Genomic DNA, 18,599 nt, shown 5'->3' with positions numbered 1-18,599 from the left:
TACCATTATGTGTACAGGGACAACTTGCTTGCCCAGGGCCAAAGCTGGGGCCTCCAGAGACTCATTCAAACCCATGTTTTCCCATCAGTCATTTTTCCTGGTATCTGTATGTCGCACAGGTCAACTGCACGCTGGATCCCCCATGAGCACCGAGGGCAACACAGCAGGTAGTGAGCATAATATTATGCATTACCTCTTTGCATATGCAAAGTCACTTTATGTGTGACACCAGTTATTAGTATCATACATTCAAATTCTGTCACAGATCTTTAAATTGCGTATATTTCTGCAATCACACCCCCATACAATACTACAGGCATTTTATCTACACTTTGATTAGTCTTCTAATGGATTACTGACATCCTGCTGCTTAGTCTATGGTCTAACCACTTAAAAGCTACAGTATTACAGTCCCCATTCGTTCAGCCATAAACCTACAATAATTAGACTTCCCATTTTTAAATCCTCACAGATTGCTTAGATTACAGTTTAGAACATGGTATTATTGCTCAGATGGGGAGCTGAGACATTAACATATGTATGGGGAGTGTTTCTGGCAATTTTAGGTTTCTACTTTCAGAATCAGCTTCACAGATTAGTTAAAGCACAGCTTTTACAGATTTCAAGTGTCAGCTGTGAAATGAACGCTGCCACATCAGGATGATCAAACCAAAAAATCAAGAAAACCTGCCATATAATTATTATCAATTTATTACAAAGTATTTAGAGCATCACTGTCTGGGGCAAGAAACAGGAACAGAAATCAGTTTTCCACAGTAGAGTTCAGTTCCTTTCATCACACAGCCGTCATTTTGTAATTCCCAGCTTCACTCACAATTTATCTTCCACAGCAAATGAATAAAGGGTCACACAGTCAGCATAATTCACTGTTTCTGATTTGTTCTTCAAATGCAGTATACAAAGCACAAGTCTTTGTGGAGATATAGCCTGAAGAAAGCGTAGTATGTGCACATAGGTCAAATGAAGATTACATCCTTCATTTCGATTCCTAAGCACTGAGTTTCAAAAATTAATAAAGTTCTTTGATATAAGTAACATCCCAGATGATTAAAAGAGGAAGTCAGTTTTCTACCAACATTTCATGACACCATGTTGCATCATTAGCTCAGAACATTTAGCTCTTTAGACCTTTAGTGTCTAAGAGGGTAGAGTGGTCCAATAACATTAATTACCATCCATTGGGCAGAGGTGTTAAGGAGAAGGGGGTATTTTGCAAGGACACAATAAGCAACAGAACAATCTTGAGCTTCCTTCCAGCTTTGTAGCATAGTGCTCACCTACACCAAGCACAGCTCCTTTTTCTGGTCAGTTTCATCTTTTCCTTGCCCTGGCTGCTTACCTCATGTCCATCCTTTCTTGCCTAATCACTAGCTGCTTCCCACCCTCTCACCACCTTTTGTCCACGTAGGGTCCTAGTTCTGGTCTTGTCATCCTCTGACTTTAGACACTCCCCACTCTCAGAACTCCTTGTCCTCCTTTAGTTGCCTGCTGGCTCCCTCTCACACATTCCTTTCCTCAGTCTCTACCCTCCTAGACTAACAGCCTTTCTGATCTCCATTGTCCCTTTCAATGCCTTGACTCATTTGCTTCGAAGTCTGATTTGACGGCTTCAGACTATGGGACACATGGCACCACCAGCAAACCTTCACAGAGATCACAGGTGAAGTTATCAGTGGTGACAGTTCCTCTGATGAGATTCCTGCTGGCTTCTAGCATCCAGTAACATCCATCAGAGAAGGTTATTAATTTTTATGCTACAGCAACTAGGCTTGAACATGCTCATTAGTTCTAGTGGGATGGTCTGTCAGAGGACTTTCTCTCAGACACAGTGATTTTTATGGAGGAAAGTACAGAAGTACTTATGCCTTTAAGAAAAGGCATTGCTTAATACAAGATTCCCAGAATCCTTCAACATCATCAAAGTACCAATTCCTCAGTTTAGGAAAAACTGAAGTTATTTTGGTATATTTTGTCTTCTTGCTCCAAGTGAATAAAAGTCCATACTGCATATAAAATTTCAGAGCAAATGGTTCAAGTCTGGTAGAGTTGCTATAAACAGACAAGACAGGTTTGCAAGTTGGACCGCCCCTAGTGTCACCCAACGGAGGGGTGAAAGCACCTTTGCCCATGCAGCAATTGCAAGAAACCCAGCCTGAACAAGTGGCAATGATCTACCTCTCAGAGCTTTAGTTTATTTTTGCAGTGATTTTTCACTACTTCCTAACTGACATTAAAGGAAATCTTCCTCAGTAAACCTAGTCTTCATCCCTGATTTTCTGTAAAGATCTTTTTGTTGTTGTACACATAGATTTACAAGATGCACATTATTCTTCTAGCCACAGGGAAGCCAGTCAGATTAATGCCCAAATTAAATGGAAGAAAAGAAATAACCAAAAATTATGTTATACAGTGGTAATTTAAGCCTGGGCAAAGGCTGGCTTAATTAAACTTTCCCATTTGCAAATCTGCAAGGGATCTTAAAAGTTGTTATAAGCTATGTAAACAAGAGCAGTTTCCTGCAAAATCATGAAGTTACACTTCAGAAAATTTGGGAAGGTCTCTTTCCCTTTACCTTTGGCAGAAAGCATTCAGTATAAGATATCTTGGCCTTGGAAACGGCTGCCACATGCATGCAACACTAGAAGGGCTAGCAAGTATCTAATGGTTTTAAGACAGTTTTCCTTGGCATTTTGAAGTGAGCTTAAGGGAAGGAAAAAACATATATGAGGGGAAGAAAAGAAAGAGGAGGGAAGGGGAACTGTAGGTACAAGAAGAAATAGGACCGTAAAACTTCAGGTAGGGGCACAGAGCATACAGGGTTAAAACAGCAGCCACAATTGTTTTCCATGAGAAGCCTGCCAAATCTCTGTTGGAATTCAGTTTGAATAGTTTTATATACAAATGTTCTGTTTTTCCTAATGATTGATTAATGAATTGTTTGAGGGTCTGGCACTTAGCCAAAGTCCAGAAGGACAAAATCGTTTTTTGTCCACAGAGAGCTAATCAAAGTGACCGTAAAGACACAAATACATACTATGGTTGTTGCAGCTGATTATTTCACTAAGAGACAAGATGTGGCAGCAGCCAGTGCAATGCCAGCCACATGCCTGTGTGTCCTGCTAGATTCACAATGGCATGAGCCACCCAGGCAGATGTTTATCCTGACTACCCATTCAGTGCTGCCAGTTAAACAACCAGAGTGAGAAATTTACATTTGTCCATGTTACAACTGATGCTGCTGCACTGGTGAAAACTATGGTACATATGCTGCTTTGCTTCAAAAAAACACCCTTTACCTGGAATAATATAACCCAACAAGAAGCAGTAAGGTCGTTGCTGAGAGTTGCTGCTGCATAAAAGGCATGATTATTTGGATTAGCTTGATTATTTGGATTTTGGAAGGAAAGGTTTTCATATAAAAAGATTTAATCAAGAATTTGAAGGAACACAGTGAAATAAAAGAGCTACTGGGGTTATTTTTGTGCAGCTTTAGTTGGTGAGTGGAAAACCAGACAGATGTAGATTGGATGGATATGGATGGGTAAGGCAAGAGTAGTTTTTTTATGCTAGGTATTTATCATTTTAACTTTTAAAGAATTAGGAGCATCTGAGAGTTGTAGAAAGAAAATCCACAACAAAAACACCCAACCTCCCTCAACAAAACTCTGCAGCTGAACTTCTAGCAGTCCATAAACAACAAACCCAATTTCTAGGTACAGCTATACTTACTCCAGGAGTGTTTGTTTTAATATCAGCTCGCATAAAATCTTGAACAAAGGTTTAATCAATTGTGCAGATGAAATCCAACTTGGAGATGTGGTTATGCTTCAGATGGGTGGCTAAAACTCTGAAAGGCAGTGATGCTATGCACTGTGCACTGACTGAGGTTAGGAGAAATGGCACTAAACAGGAACTGTTTCTAGGGGAAAACAGTACTAGTAGGCAGCAGAGACTCCAGGCATGCCAGTGCTTTAATCTGTGAGTGCACTGCTTCTCTCTTTAACCAACATAGATGAGCCATATGATTTTCTTGTAAATGTTACAACATACTATATATGTTGAACCAATGAACACCTAAAAAGCCAATGGCCATTATAACTGTAATACTAGAAGGCCTTTAGTCATTCACAGTCCTCATCTGCCATCCTGTTTTGTAATATGCTTTAATGTATTTTGATACGTTTCATAAATTCCGCAGCTGAGATGAATTTAACCTGGTAGAAATTATACCAACAATGATTTGCACATCTTGTATGAATGTTTCAAGATTTTACTGTTTTGGTTTAAAAGCAGTAATAGAAAAGGCTTAATCTGTTGAAATCTTTCAGATTTTATTTTGCATACCTTGAAGTACTACCTTTAAATATTGGATTATTGCTCATGGATAACATGGTTGTGTATGAAGCCAGACTTTGCTCACAGGCTTGATAAGATGCCATTATCATAGCCTTCTTCATTCCAAATTAATTAATAACACTGTTCTTTTATGCTTGCAGCTCACATATTACATATTCCTCCAAACATCATAGAACTGCTTAGAGTTTTTCCCCAGATTTAACTAAGATTTGAAACTGTAAAAATAACTGTAAGTGGAGCTCTATTTCCCAAACTCCTCAGGAGGGCAATATCCCTCACAAAACTTATGTTAAGCAGCAGAGTAAGCACACATAAACACAAAAAGGTTTAATTTAAAAGCAGGAGAGAGAACAAGCTGCTGCTCAATACAGAAGGTTGTAGCAGAATTCAACCTTATGCTCCTATTAGTTTAACAAAACACTCGCTATTGCAAACGGTAACTATTTCACTATTGTATTAATATTGCACAAAAAGAGGCAAATTTTAACATAAAATCACAACTAGAGAAAATTATTGCCATTAGGAAAACCCAGCCTACAGATCAGTATTAGCAGCTTCACAGCGACAGCTTTACCCAGGTCCAAAGCAGCACTTACAGATTAGGGTACTCAGATGAAATGAAGAAAACATTACTAAAGTAAGCAGAAGGTCAGGTGTGGCTCTCACCAAACAGAAGTGATTTGCACCCGAAAGAAAACTTAGATTCGGTTCAGTCTCCATCTTGCAAGCTGTATCATGCTGAATCAGAGGGTAAAAATTCCTGCTACCTGACCACAGTCTACTTTTTGAGAGCTACAGTACCACTGCAAACTACTGAGTCTGAAATGTGGATTTCACGGCATCTGAAATGAGACAGTTCTATATGTGCCTTCATTAAATATTTACAGCAAGTATTTATGCAAAGTTTAAAATGTTTCTTATTTTTTAATTTCAGCTCATAACTGTTCATAGTAACTCTCAAACCATTAAGGAAAAATAAATCTAATCCCTAAACATAACTAGTAACCTTGAGAGACTGCATTACACTTTGATTCGATCAAAGAATGATTACCATGAAGAACTGTAAAATAACACTGAGATAACAGTTTTTAAAAGATCCACAACTGAAGTTTATCAGCTATCTGCTTTGCAATGTTCAAAACAAGAAAAAGAGCCAGGTACACTTACCCTTGGTACCAATAAGCAAGAACATATAGAAGTAGCATTCGGATGTCATATCTGTCCTTCAGCAATTCAATGAATGCAGTCAGTGAGCGCTGTCCCTTAAATCACACACTAGCCAGCGCGCTGCTCGAATAGTCTGCTTCTGACAGCCTTCAGCAGTGCATGAAGCAAACTCCCTTCTCTCCCCTGCCTTCCTCCCTTACTGTCCTCTGCACTAGGTCTCCCTCTCTCCCCCTCTCTGGCACACACATACGGAAGTTTCCTGGATCACACTGGCTCCTCAGGCTCTCCCTTACAGAATGGGGTCTACTCTGCGGTAGGCAAAGGCTGGTCTGTGTGTGTGGACACAGATCTGCCCCAAGGAAAGCTGCTGCTGCACAAAACACAGCCAGGTCTAGAGAATTGACATCAATGCTCCACTGTCCATTCTGCTCCCACTTCTCCCCCTTTCTTTTTCCTTGTCTCAATACTGTGAGAGGCCTGAAAAGTATAGTTTTATTTGAGCAAATGTGTTTGAAACTAAATATTTGTTAGAGTTTAGATAAAAAAAGGGTGGTTTCTCAAATAAGGGGGAGTGAAATTTATAATCACAGTCTCTCTGTAGCATTCTGATCACTTACTGAAATACAGAAAAATGCACAATTTAACCTATTTTCAATAACAATATATCACTATTTTTAGATATTAATCACTCTTCAATACTAATGCTAAAGAAATCATTCTGAAAGGGCAAAAAACATATGTTCCAAAACATATACAGTACGAGAATAAGATTTTTCACAGTTTTTCTCCTTATTTAAATACTTTGAGAGAATCTTATCTGGTCTTCGACCAGTAGATCATAGTATATTCCATCACATATATAGTCATATGGTTAAAAATCTTTTTTTATGTTGTGAAGTCTAACACTGATCCACACAGCAAGATATATTTCAAAATGAGTCCGCCAATTAAGATGAACTCAAGACAAGAAGCTTAATTTTACCTCCCCTCAAAGAGTTTCAGATATTTTGATAAATTTTTTCTTTAAACAAAAAGCCAATCAAATACAAGCTTGATAGGTTCAACAGCTTGCCAGCATGACAAGGGTCAGGAAGCATTGGTAACATGTCAGCAGCTACATCAGGTATCTAAGGAAGAAAAGCTTCTCAGACTAAGGAAATATGTGCATGCACGGACTCATACATGAAATGATGAATTCAGAGAATGGGAAAAATCTATATCATAGTCAAAAGTAAAGTCCACATTGTTGCTATGGAAAAGTTGTCTATAAAATAGATATGATGAACTGGCAGTCTCATGATTTCTAATGTAAAAATAAAAGATATAGAAGGGCTTAAACCAAGATTCTTAACTATGGAAGCCCAAGAAGTATATTGGCATCTATTGTGTTAACCCCAAAACTAGACAGTCTACAGGCAGAATGGATTAGGAACCTATAGAAGTTTTTTTTTTTATAAGGTGAGGAGCATATCAAGTAATGCCACACTTGCCTCAAACAACTATTCAACAATGAAGCTAACACCTAAGGGCTAATGCCTGAGCTGAAAAGAGCTTCCAAGGTAGGAAAAGAAACTGCACCAAGAATGTAAAGGATAAGAGAAATATACTTTCAGGGAAAATAAAATAAAAGCTCTACCTCTTTACTGCAGGATGAGGTAGAACTGATGTGTTAGAGAAGGTTTGTGTTTTTTTTAGCATAGTTGTCTCTGTGGCTTTCTTCTTCTGATTTAGTCACCTCTATTTATGATATGTGGTTGGAATAGGCTATATTTACCTGATAATAATAAACCAACCAACCTATTTCTTCAAGAAGTCTGACCCACTATGAAAGCTAAAGGTTTTCTACCTCAGGGTAAACAAGCAAAACCCCCAAATGTAGTACATACCACCCACATACATTTTCTGAAGCTCTGGCCCAATGGGAGTTATCATTTTCAGCCTTCCTCTTTTTTCAAGGACCTTTAGCAAGGATACTCATTAATTTTGCTGCGAACACTTGCTCTATGGAAAATCCACTGAGATCTTCTAAATTTCTTATATATTCATAATAATACATAAAGAAGCAGCAGCACTTTCATGCCCATCCTCTCAGCGTAATTATGCTTAAACCAAGAAGCTAGAGTTACAAACACACATTGCTGAACTCTGGAATGCAGAGCTGGAAAAGGAGGAAAGGCAAGTTCATTATTAGAACAAAACATTAAACAGGACTTTACTAGCTTTTGAAAAATAGTTTTGGCTTACTTTACTTGAAAGCATTTTTTCTTCTGGGAAGAAACACTTCTGTGCATTAGAAAGGAATATGTACTTTCTTCCTGCCTAAAACATAAAAAGCTATGATATTTTGGTGATTTAGAACTCCCTTTTCAAGAAAAGAATAGCCTTTATATGGAATTCCTTACACAGCGAGGAAATAACACACCAGAGTTACATCTTTGTTTTAAATAACTTTGAGAAGACGCTTGACTGCATTAGAATATGCAGCACTTGCTTGTATTTCTACTTACAGCAATTCTACAGCTGAAGTCACCAAAACATTGCAGAAATCTGTAGTATGGGTTATGATGCAAATGTTTACCTCTGAGTTTCAAGAAATAAGCAAGTTAAACTGACTTTACCGCAATCAAAAACGTGCTATTTGACTTTAGTGGTCACTGCCAAACAGTCGCAATTTCATTTCTTGTCGTCACAGCTATCTGGTGCTGGACTAAAGAGTACCTAAAGAGTACCTACTTGTCAGATCTGTGGAGGATACCTCCCGCTCCCAAATATTAAACCAACATTGTGCCACCCACACTGCAAACTAATAGATGACATTAATGAAGTGTTTTCTAAATCCCAATAATTATGGCTATTATGTTGTTGAGAAGAGTCACCTCATGTTTCTATTACAAAGGGTTAGAAACTAAATTGATTACACAGGGCTTAGAGTTGAATAATGGCAATCATGATGCACTTTCACGTAAGTGTTATTAGTGAAGTTTTAGCATCTTGTGGGGTTTTCTTCCTATATTTTACATTAGGTACTAAATAAAAGGAAATACATAGAAGTAACCAAACCATAGTAGTATGCATCACCATTAAGAATAAGCATGAACTAAGTTGTAAATCACTGCTACTGTAGAAATGTTGGAATTCCTTTTCAACTTCAAGAAAAAAGTTTACTTACCTACAAAATACAGCTACTCCCTTGGAGGTTAACAAATATTTTACCTTAAACTCTGATTCTAGCATACTTAATGTTACAGCTGATAAGCTTCAAGCAGATTCAGCACCGGTATGAGCAAAGGTATCTCTAAATTTTAGTCTATGTGGTGCAGACAGACACATACAATCTCTACTTGTTACCATGCTGCTCCATGTACTGAGTGCTCAGAGACATTTCTGTTCTTTCCTAATGTGGGAATTTCCCTTGGTTTAATTAAAAATATTTCAAGGAATCTTTATTTCATGTATCAGATCAAAGACCCACAAGACAGTAGGTATGAAAGTGGTGATTTTATAACCCAGAGCTGCACATTAAGCAAAACAGATTTTCACCTGAAAATGCTGACTAGACTGTCAGCAGTTTTCCTGCCCTAGTGAAACACAAGAAGGGCAGAATAAGGCGCTGAAAGTAAAACTAGGCCCATGTTGCCATCCAGTCATGAGGACTATATAGTTCATATTTAGAAATGGCACTCCAAGAAGTGAATCTGTTACTTTTTTACCCATTTGATGACCAAACTTTAGGTTTTGTATTATAGCAATGTGAATAATTAATCTGCAGATAAGGCTTCAGAACATAGCATTTAAAATGTAAATCCTCTATTATGTATGTCAGTCCTACAATCCAAAAGATTTAACTGTGCAAAAGAACATAATTGGCTTAATTGTATTTAATTTACACGGCTTTCAAAGCTCCGTCACTATCCTTTGCAGACAGTACAACTAAGAATAAGAGCCCTATATTTTACTGTTGCATTTGGAGATTACATTTCTTATTTAACACCTACATCTAGGTTTCCTGAGTCTGGAGCAAACTAAAGGACCTCTTCATAAAAATGGAAGAACATCTAAGCAGCTTAAGCACAGAAAGATAAAACAAAACTTCACCTACAGCAGCTCTTTCCAAACAGTAGACTGTACTGCAGTTCATTTCTCTATCTCATACACTTGCGACTCAACCAGCACTGTAAGAAGATATTATCTTTTCATAAAGATTACTCCCCTCCATTGCACAGATTTAATAGGATTTACCTCCCCAAACTTGAAAAGCCTGAGACACCTAGCCCAACAGGCCAGGCTAACTGCACAAGCACCTTTGCTGCAGAGCCTCCTGACTTCCCTCTCCAGACCCTCTTTATCAGCACAGATGCACCTGAGCTGGAATTACTGGCATTTGCACCTGGAGAGCGCGGAGACTTTCCTCTGCTGGGAAAAATTACCTGAGCTAAATGTTCTCCCCTGGAGAGCTTTATTACAGGGACAGAACATGATATTTTTCTTCTCAGTACATACATATATCCACCAAGCATCTCAAAACAGAAACCAGTTCTGCCAACCTTGTTTTAATGTAAAGCAATTGCATAAAGTTTGGCTGTAGTGCCAGCTCTCAACTGCAGAGAGGTACTAACTGCCTTGCTAGGTCTGTGGCTGTAGCTATAGAGAGGAACACAATGAGGTTCACTTTTCCACAGGAAAAAAGCAGGCAGAGGAAGGATTCGGGGATGACAGACTGTCCCTTACATGACTTCTGTTGTTTGTAAATGAGACACTAGATTGACTGCAGACAATAGTGAATAAGCAGCAGTAGCTAGAAAGCTCTGAGCTCATTGAAGAGCTTATGCAAAAGATATTCTCTGCTGCTGTGCTTTGGTGACCCTGTTCAGCTCTCCTTCTATACCTGGTGTGGAGGCAGGCCCTCAGTCAGGGCAAACTCACTGTATCCCTCATTTTCCCTGATTTTCTCCAGATGTCTGTTCCAGCTGTGTGTTTTGACTAAATCAGAGCAAAGCTCACTGGTGTGCCTGACCCAAAGCTGCTGCTGGAATGTAGACGGTGCATTTCTTTTGAAATAACCAAACATATAAGATTTGCCAATCATATATTCCCTTAATCATCCATTTTCAGCCTTTTGACTGATTAAGATTGTAGCGGTATTTCTGTGATTGTGTATGATTATAGACTTGATGTTAATAGCTTTTGTAAGTTACTTTACCATTTGAGAATGTCATAGGAATTGTATATGACATCCTTCTTTTTTCAGCATGACATTCTCTTTTTCCATGTTATCTTTTTCCTGTCTTCGGGAATGCAATTTTTGTTTACAGCACCTAAGCTTCTAGAAGAAAAGACCAACTTCCCAAATATGAATAGCTCAATATATAATACTGGAAGATGTGAAGTTCCTAAAATGCTCACTAGTAATACATTTTAATGTGAGATGGTACCAAACATATGATCATTGACAATTAAGTCATACTTTGACAAAATCAACTCTAAAAATATGCAGTTTGTAAAGTTTTGAGGATGCAAGGTGTTTTGATGACTCAGCTATGAGAACTTTTGTGTTAGAGAACAACCAAAGCCAACTTCAAAGTCAGAGAAAAATAGATGTGTGGTACCAGCATGGTCATACAGTTGGGCTGTCGTAAGAAATTATCCTCAACATACTCCAAGAGACTCCTGGATTCCTTACAGCTTGCTTACTCATCCACGCCTTTACATGTGAACCCACAGCATTCCCTGCAAGATATAAACTGCACTGAGGAAATGTTTAACTGAGATTCAAGAAAAGGAACAGCCAGTAGAACATGTTGGACAAACACATTCTACAGTGAAAAACAAAAACCTCAAATCCCAAACATTCCCCCTCAAGCTCAAGAAGGAAGAAGAGGAGAGTTGCAATATGAGGAAGCAGGGCGTATTAAAGGGCAGATACATAATATGAGAAGACACTACCAGTAGGAACCACTGAAATGAAGAATGTATTTGAAATATTATTCGTAGACTATCTGTAGCTGCAGTTTACCACTTCATTGTTGTGAAGAAAATAAACTGCAAAATGAACCTGTCTTTTGTGAAGCAGGTATGATTTTCAATCCAGTGCCTTTTTGTAATACCTTAATTTACAATTCTAATTTTGTATTTTTGCAATAGCCTACATGAAACAGAACAGGAAGCATGGAAGGGAACTTTGAAATTCAGATATCCCAAGGTTATCTCTAGATAATTACAAGTGACCAGTGAAATAAAATTTTCCTAATGTTAGTAAATATCCAGGACCCAAACTGACTGAGGGTTTGAGTTCATTGTTGAGGGTGCTATTTAGATTTCTTCTCTTGTGCAGATACACATTTAATGCAATCAGTGAAGAAAATGTAGCATTTATCTGCATCTAATACTGCAGCTTTTGAGAAGCATAAAATGAAAATTGCTTGACAGAGCTAGGAAAGATTTTGGTTTTGGGAACAGCTGATAGCCTGTGATGAAGGAGCTTATATTAGCAGTGTTGTTTTTTTTTTATTTAGGTAAGCTTTTCTTCCTTTCCTCCAACTAAATTGTACATGAAATAAATCAGCCTTTCTATGAGCAGCTTGAGCTAAAACGAGGAATTGATTTCAATATTAATCATGCAGTTCTATAGCACTGGGAGTGATATGAGAAAACATTTTCAAAGTGACTGTGCAGACTGCATGGTGAAGCCATAGGAATTTAGAATCTCCAGGTTTATTCTTTTTTCTGATTTTAAAATACAGCTGAAATTGCCAAGTCTACAAGGCTTTAAAGGCTTTATAAGTTAAAAAAAAAAATCAACACTTCAAGTAAAAATATTTGGGCTTTTTTCCCCAGTGTTTGGCTAACTAACATTATAAAAATGTTCTTCTCCATTTCATATTTTTTCCTCATGATCTTGAATGTACTAATATCATTAAGAATATTCAGTATAATCTTAACAGATAGTGAGGTAACTTTAAAAAAGCATTTGGGCTGTTTCCGTATTTTATCACAGGATGATCTCCATGTTAATTCTAGCAAATATCATTGTGGTAGGAATAATAAGACAAAATTCCTAGACAAGTGCTCAAGTCACTAGCATTGCAGTGGCATGCTGTACCTTGCGCTTTCTTTCTGGCTCAATCTCGGATTATTTTTTGTCAGGAATGTAGCTTCAGTAAAAGAAACTGTTAATTCTTTTCCCCTTGATCCCTTGTGTGCCCCTGTAAGGTACGACAAAATTGAATGAAATCTTCCACATTCTGCTCAAAAGCTTTAAACACTAGGCTATGACATGAAAGGAGGCAATACAATCAGTACTGCTTGGTGCTGACACACACTTATGCTAAAGAAACAGCAGGGGCAATCATTATGCTTTGTCTGGAGACTGACCCTATATTGGTATACGGGTGTGCTCTGAAATCAAGTCTTCAGAGGGCTCAGGCAGATGAATCTAGTTTTTAGAGCCTGTTGAAGTGAAATGAAACTTAGAGGTGCTTTAACCTGAAGATAATAAACTGAATCCTGTGGTCTGGAAGATACAATTTAGCAGGAATTTTACTCGTATAGATGCTATGTTATTTTGACAATCGGATGTCCTTTTTACCTTCAGCCCTCATTGCTTGCTTAAAAATAAGAGATATGGTAAATTTTTCCAGGTTTCGATCTCACACAATTTAATGTAGATTTTTTCATTATCTACATTTCTACCCATTTGCTTTGATCTTCAAGCCTCTGAGGAAATACAGATTAACAGACATTATACTGGTTTTGACAATTACAAAAATTGCCCTAAATGTTAAAAAAATTCAATAGGATCTGATGGGTAGAATTCTAAGCAGCAACAATTATTGTATTTCTGATCTATGCATGCTTTATTCAGGCATCATTTAGATGCCTTGGTTGTAGTGTTGGCTTGCTACAGAGCTGTATTTATCAATATAGAAAACAATTTTTTAATTATAAAAGATAATAACTGTGTGCTGAAATAGTCTGAGAATAAAAAAATGAATTCCAGTAATATAGGGTATAAATCTAAAAACCTAGGCAGAAGGCATTCAGTGTAAGGACCATCAACATTCAGCAGAGCTAGAGGTACATTGGCGTCCTTCCAGGACAAGGTTGGAAATTAGCATCTTTTAAATAAGTATTTGTAATCTGTGATTTAAAAATGTGGTGGGAATCCACACAAACTTGTACCTGTTTAAAATTCAGCTAGATTTTAGTGATGCTGCGACTGACAACAGTTATACTTTGAAGCGCAAAACTAGTCAGGGTTTTAGGATGTCTTCCCAAGGCCACAGTGCAGTAATACTTACCCTGGTTAACACAAAGCTAGTTTAAGTGAGTTTACACAACTTAAAGCAGCGTCTTTGGATGTCATGTGAGCTACTGTCTGCATTTTATCAACTCCATTAATACATTTTGTCATAGCTGATGCTGTATCCTTATAACCACTGTAGAATTAGTGACCACCTTTTTGCCACTGCAACCTTTTGGACTTCACAGCCATGTGAAAGACTTGGGGAAAAAAAAGCAGGTAAAAATGGCATCCTTTGAGGCAGGGACCCTCCTGATGTGGCCATTAGGAAATGCTGAGGAGAATGAAGTGCCTTGTAGACCATCCTGCCCTGGGACTGGAGAGAGCAGTCAACAGTTTCTCATCTTATATCCAGCAGTTTTGTGTGTCCTGGTCAGTTAGCATGGCCTGGTCAGGGCCTGGGCATTTGCTTTCAGCACAAATCCTTTACCCAGCAGGCACTCAACTTGCTGTGGAGCCTGATAACGTCAGCAGTTGATTAGTAAAGTCAAAGGCAACACGGCCATCAGTGGTCTCCAGAAGGTCTAGGCAGGGTTGCATGCCTCCACACCCCTTGTCCAGCAGTTCTGGATGCTGGGAAATACAAGGGCAATACATTGCACTCCTGTGTACTGGCCAAATACCATCTCTCTGTTTTCTGTGTGCAGTACACCCCATGCCTAGGTACCAAGTCAGTGGTTAATTTCTTGAGATAAGCAGCACAATATGCTTGCATTGACTTTGCTAATTTTTCTTTTACCTGCATCAGCAAGCTGCCAATTAGTTTCTTATTAGTAACTGCTGATCCAGATGAAGGTTTCTCTTTAAATATGGTTATTAAAGCATGTTTAAGAAGCATGAGCACAGCTCCTGAAAATCAACAGTTTCTTCTTTCATGGCTGAGAACGTTGCAGAACATGCTTCATACTGTTCTTTACTTACAAAAGCATATAAGCCAAGAACAATTATATTTCAGAACAACATAAGAACAACAAAGAGGAGAGAATAACACCTTTTCACTTGTCAAAAGAAAGGTTTCTGAGGGAAAGGTTTTAAGGAGTTCTTGTGTGATGATTAATTTATTTCTATATGACCTTTGCTATAAAATTGTTCCTTTATTCTACTTCTTTATAGAACAGAATAGGTTAAAAAAGAAGTAAAAAATATTAAATATGGAAGTTAATTTTCAGAATAATATGCAATATACCATATTTTTTCAAGGTCTGATTGAAAGTTCATTATTTTCCCCTATATTCTGGCCTGCATTTAGTTTAATGCCTTGGTCTCTTTTTCCAGTGGTCATCATAACTGATTAAAAAAAAAAAATCTTGCATGGAATGGACAACACAAAAAAATTTGAAAGTAGTAAGAATTAGGATGACACTTTAATGAGCTGCTTCTCCTCATTGTGAGCAGCTGACCAGTAGGAATTAATGATTCTATTTTTCAGCACAGATAGAGAAATCCTTTTCCGAGACATCTGCAAGTGTTACACTGATAATCTTATCTATTATCTGATTCTAGGAATGCAGGCAGCACTTGGAAATGGCCCTCTATAAACCACAAATTGTTATAGCATTTTCTTTGCTGCTAACAATAATACCTCTGTGTTGAAGCTGGGGATGCGAGTTGACTTAAGTTCAATCATCCTGCAGCCTCATGAAGCTTATTACTTTGAAAGGAAACAGCCCAAGACACCGTGCTACTGCTCTAGAAATGCACTGCTATAGGATGCCAGTCAGTCCCATCTTATTGTCTGGCTCACACTTATCATTTCTTTTCATTTTTAATTTTGGAAATAGTTCCCTATCCTCTAAGTATATAACTTTACAAATGCATTCAGTTTCTGAAACATCTCAAATGCAATAAGACTTGGATTGGGAAATTCAAGTATTTTTATTAATATCAACCTTAAATAAAGGAAATAAAGTATTATATCATCAAAATTCTTACACATGAATGAGGGGCGAGATTGTCAAACATTAAATACAGTTTTGAAGGCTCTTCTTGGTAATTGTTGCAAATTCTAGGAACTTGTGCCTGGACTTTGTGTGTATGTACAAGACAGTAACCAGGGAAGAGAAATTCAGAATTTTAGCACTTATTCTCAAGTTTTCAAAACCTGCTCATATAAATGAAGGTTCAAGATATTACATGAGGTATCTGCGCTTTCTCTTTCTGTGGAATACATTTAACTGTCAAGTCTGTTCATCATGAAGCAAGATATGTCTGAGTAATTTTTACAAAAAGAACTCAAGACTATTTTTCTGAGAGATTTTCTTCATGCATGGCTCATGAAAAGTCATTAGGTGGGATGTTATTTTGCTTTAAATTAATTTTGTTTTTCTTTTGGAGTAAGATTCCAATTTAGTTTGGTCCATGTAGCGTTAGCCATGTGTACTATTGCATGCGCTTTTTTAAATGTGGCAACTCCGCTGCAATGACACGCAGTTTTTCCTTTGGGACAAGTTTCCCTCTCCTGTTTATTTCCTGAAGAGGTGGAATAAAAAATACCACAAAATACTTTGACAAGCTGCTTTCTTTTGCCAGTCATTGTTCCCTGTATGCTTATTACATGCACTCAGTTGTTATTGCTTCTTTATAGCATTCACATGTAATTTAACAAAACCAAAAATGGGCTGAAACTTTTGACATGTTTGGAGAAAATACAGCTGCAGGAAAACTTTGGCTTCAAAAGCTGGTGCAGTAGAAAATAAAAATACCAGGCTTCAAAAAGCAGACTTCATAAATCAGAGGTTTCATAGGTGAACTCTTCTGGAATACTGATCTAAAAGAAAAAGCTGAAGAAATCTGGCAACCCCTTAGGGATGTAGTACTTAGAATGAAAGTGTAAACAATATTATTCTGTGGGGAACAAAGGCAGAGTAATAATGAATCAGCTGGGTTTAATGAGTAACTTTTTGTTGCACTCTAATACAAGAAGGGACTGTACTAGAAATGGAAATAGAATCAGATTGCTGAAGATGAGTACAAAGGTATAGCTCAGGCATGCTGGTCAGAATCAGATAACCAAAAGGACAAAACAAGATACAACTAGCAAGGGACATCAAGAAGAACAAGAAATTGTTGGACACTTTATTTAAAAAGAAAGGATAGGGCCGGGTCTGTGCTTACTGATAAAAGTATTGTGAGAGCTATTTAGCATAATTGCGCTACAGAGTGTTTAATGCTCTTTATCTAGATGTTTTCACTCAGAAGTTCAAGGTGATCAGGTGGCCAATATAAAAGCAACAAAAAGGGTCAAGAAGGTAAAGAACATTTTGGGGCATACATAAATAAGTAGAATTTTCCTACTGTCCTGGCCTGGTGATCTTCACCCTAAAGTGCCTTGAGCATCTGGTTATGTCAATCAGAGAGGTTAATGATTATCTCTGGAAACAGGCAAGTGCATAAATACTTGGCCTACTTTCCTGATGGTTTGTATAAATTGATACTTGTGTAAAAGGGTGTTAAAAATGAGGAAAATATGCTGAGAACATGCTAAAAAAAAATTAAAGATCTTAGTGAGTCATTCTTTCTAGTTTCTCAAAATAGAGATCAGAAAGTAACTTGACCTGACTTTCCATCACAGTTAATTTTGCTGGTTACCAATGGCCTATTTAATATAACAAAGAAAGAGGTAATATGAAGCAACAATTAAGAGCTGAAAGCCTTGCCTGAAAGTGCAAACAAGAAATAATACATGGTTTTCTAATAATGAGGATAATTAATAAGTCTAATAAATGACCATAGGAAGATATATAAACCTTTTACATAAAATACATAAACCATGCTTTAGTCAACACACGTATAATTTGGGCTCATTTTGGGGAAATTTCTGTAGAATGATGCATGCTATATTCCCTTTTCCCTACAGCTATTGCTTGTGGATTTAGAACGTGTGAAATTTGTCTCATTTGCCCCCATGGCAAACAGTGGCAGCAGTATGATTTTTATCTGGGACCATGATGCCACACAGGAGCCCTAGACTGCAGCTCAGAATAGAGAATACACATTTATTGCTTATTACCTGATCAGAGTTTGACTACTTTCCGCCTACAATGTGGATATTTTATTTAGATTATAACAGACTTATAAAAGCCTGAAATGTCAAGTATGAATATATAGTTATTTAATATATTATCTATATATATATATAATATATAAACCCATATATGCAAAGATGCTGTGTAGATGCTACTGAGAATTTGGAAGAACCCTGCTTCTTTATTTCAAAGAATGAAACCATAATAATGCTACCCCAAAAGCCTCCGTATCTTTTAATGTGGACTTTCAAAATCCTTTTCAGCAAAAATCCAACCCAGTGTATAAAAGTGCAAGTTTCATATACAATAAGCTAAAATATAGTACAGTCCACATAATAACTTGGTGGGTACTGCTACTCTATAACTCAAAAGAGATGTCAATTAAAAGTGTGAACAAGAGATGAAGAAAAGAGTGGGGCACCTTTAGGTGTGAATGTGCAATTTACGTGGAGCCAGCAGGAAGGCTGATGTAAAAATAGAACAAACAACTTTAATCAAGTCAATAGCGAGACTGAAAATTTGCTTTGAAGGAGAAATTACCATGATAAGAGCTCTTACAGCCCCTATTAACCAGACTACTACTGTGGTAGCAAGTGTCTTTTCCTTTGTGTATACCTCAAAGACTTAAATATAAAGGTTGTGCAATGACACCGTAATGAAGGAGTTACTGAGCACTAGTAAAGTCAGAGCTTGTAACTTCAAGGGAGTGGATTCTTTCCTTGGAAACAGTC

The 18,599-nt window shown here is 37.5% G+C and overlaps 1 protein-coding gene across 3 annotated transcripts in view; it reads right to left on the bottom strand.

Annotated features, from left to right (window-relative positions):
• Positions 1 to 5,921, bottom strand: part of RXFP1 (relaxin family peptide receptor 1) — a 45,449-nt gene extending 39,528 nt beyond the window's left edge. For 2 of the 3 annotated variants that reach the window (XM_057419103.1, XM_057419105.1), the window contains exon 1: positions 5,545 to 5,892. In XM_057419103.1, the coding sequence (XP_057275086.1) occupies positions 5,545 to 5,593 (49 nt within the window). In that variant the 5' untranslated portion in view covers positions 5,594 to 5,892. Of the gene's footprint in view, positions 1 to 5,544 lie in introns of all 3 variants that reach the window. The other variant, XM_057419107.1, reaches the window with a different exon arrangement.
• Positions 5,922 to 18,599: the final 12,678 nt, after the last annotated feature.

This window comes from Pezoporus wallicus, unplaced genomic scaffold, assembly GCF_028554395.1.
Source record: "Pezoporus wallicus isolate ANWC-B61680 ecotype Strahan unplaced genomic scaffold, APGP_CSIRO_Pwel_v1 contig_2384, whole genome shotgun sequence".
Taxonomy (NCBI): domain Eukaryota; kingdom Metazoa; phylum Chordata; class Aves; order Psittaciformes; family Psittacidae; genus Pezoporus; species Pezoporus wallicus.
The sequence above is the reverse complement of the archived record's forward strand: the minus strand, read 5'-3'. Positions and strand labels throughout refer to the sequence as shown.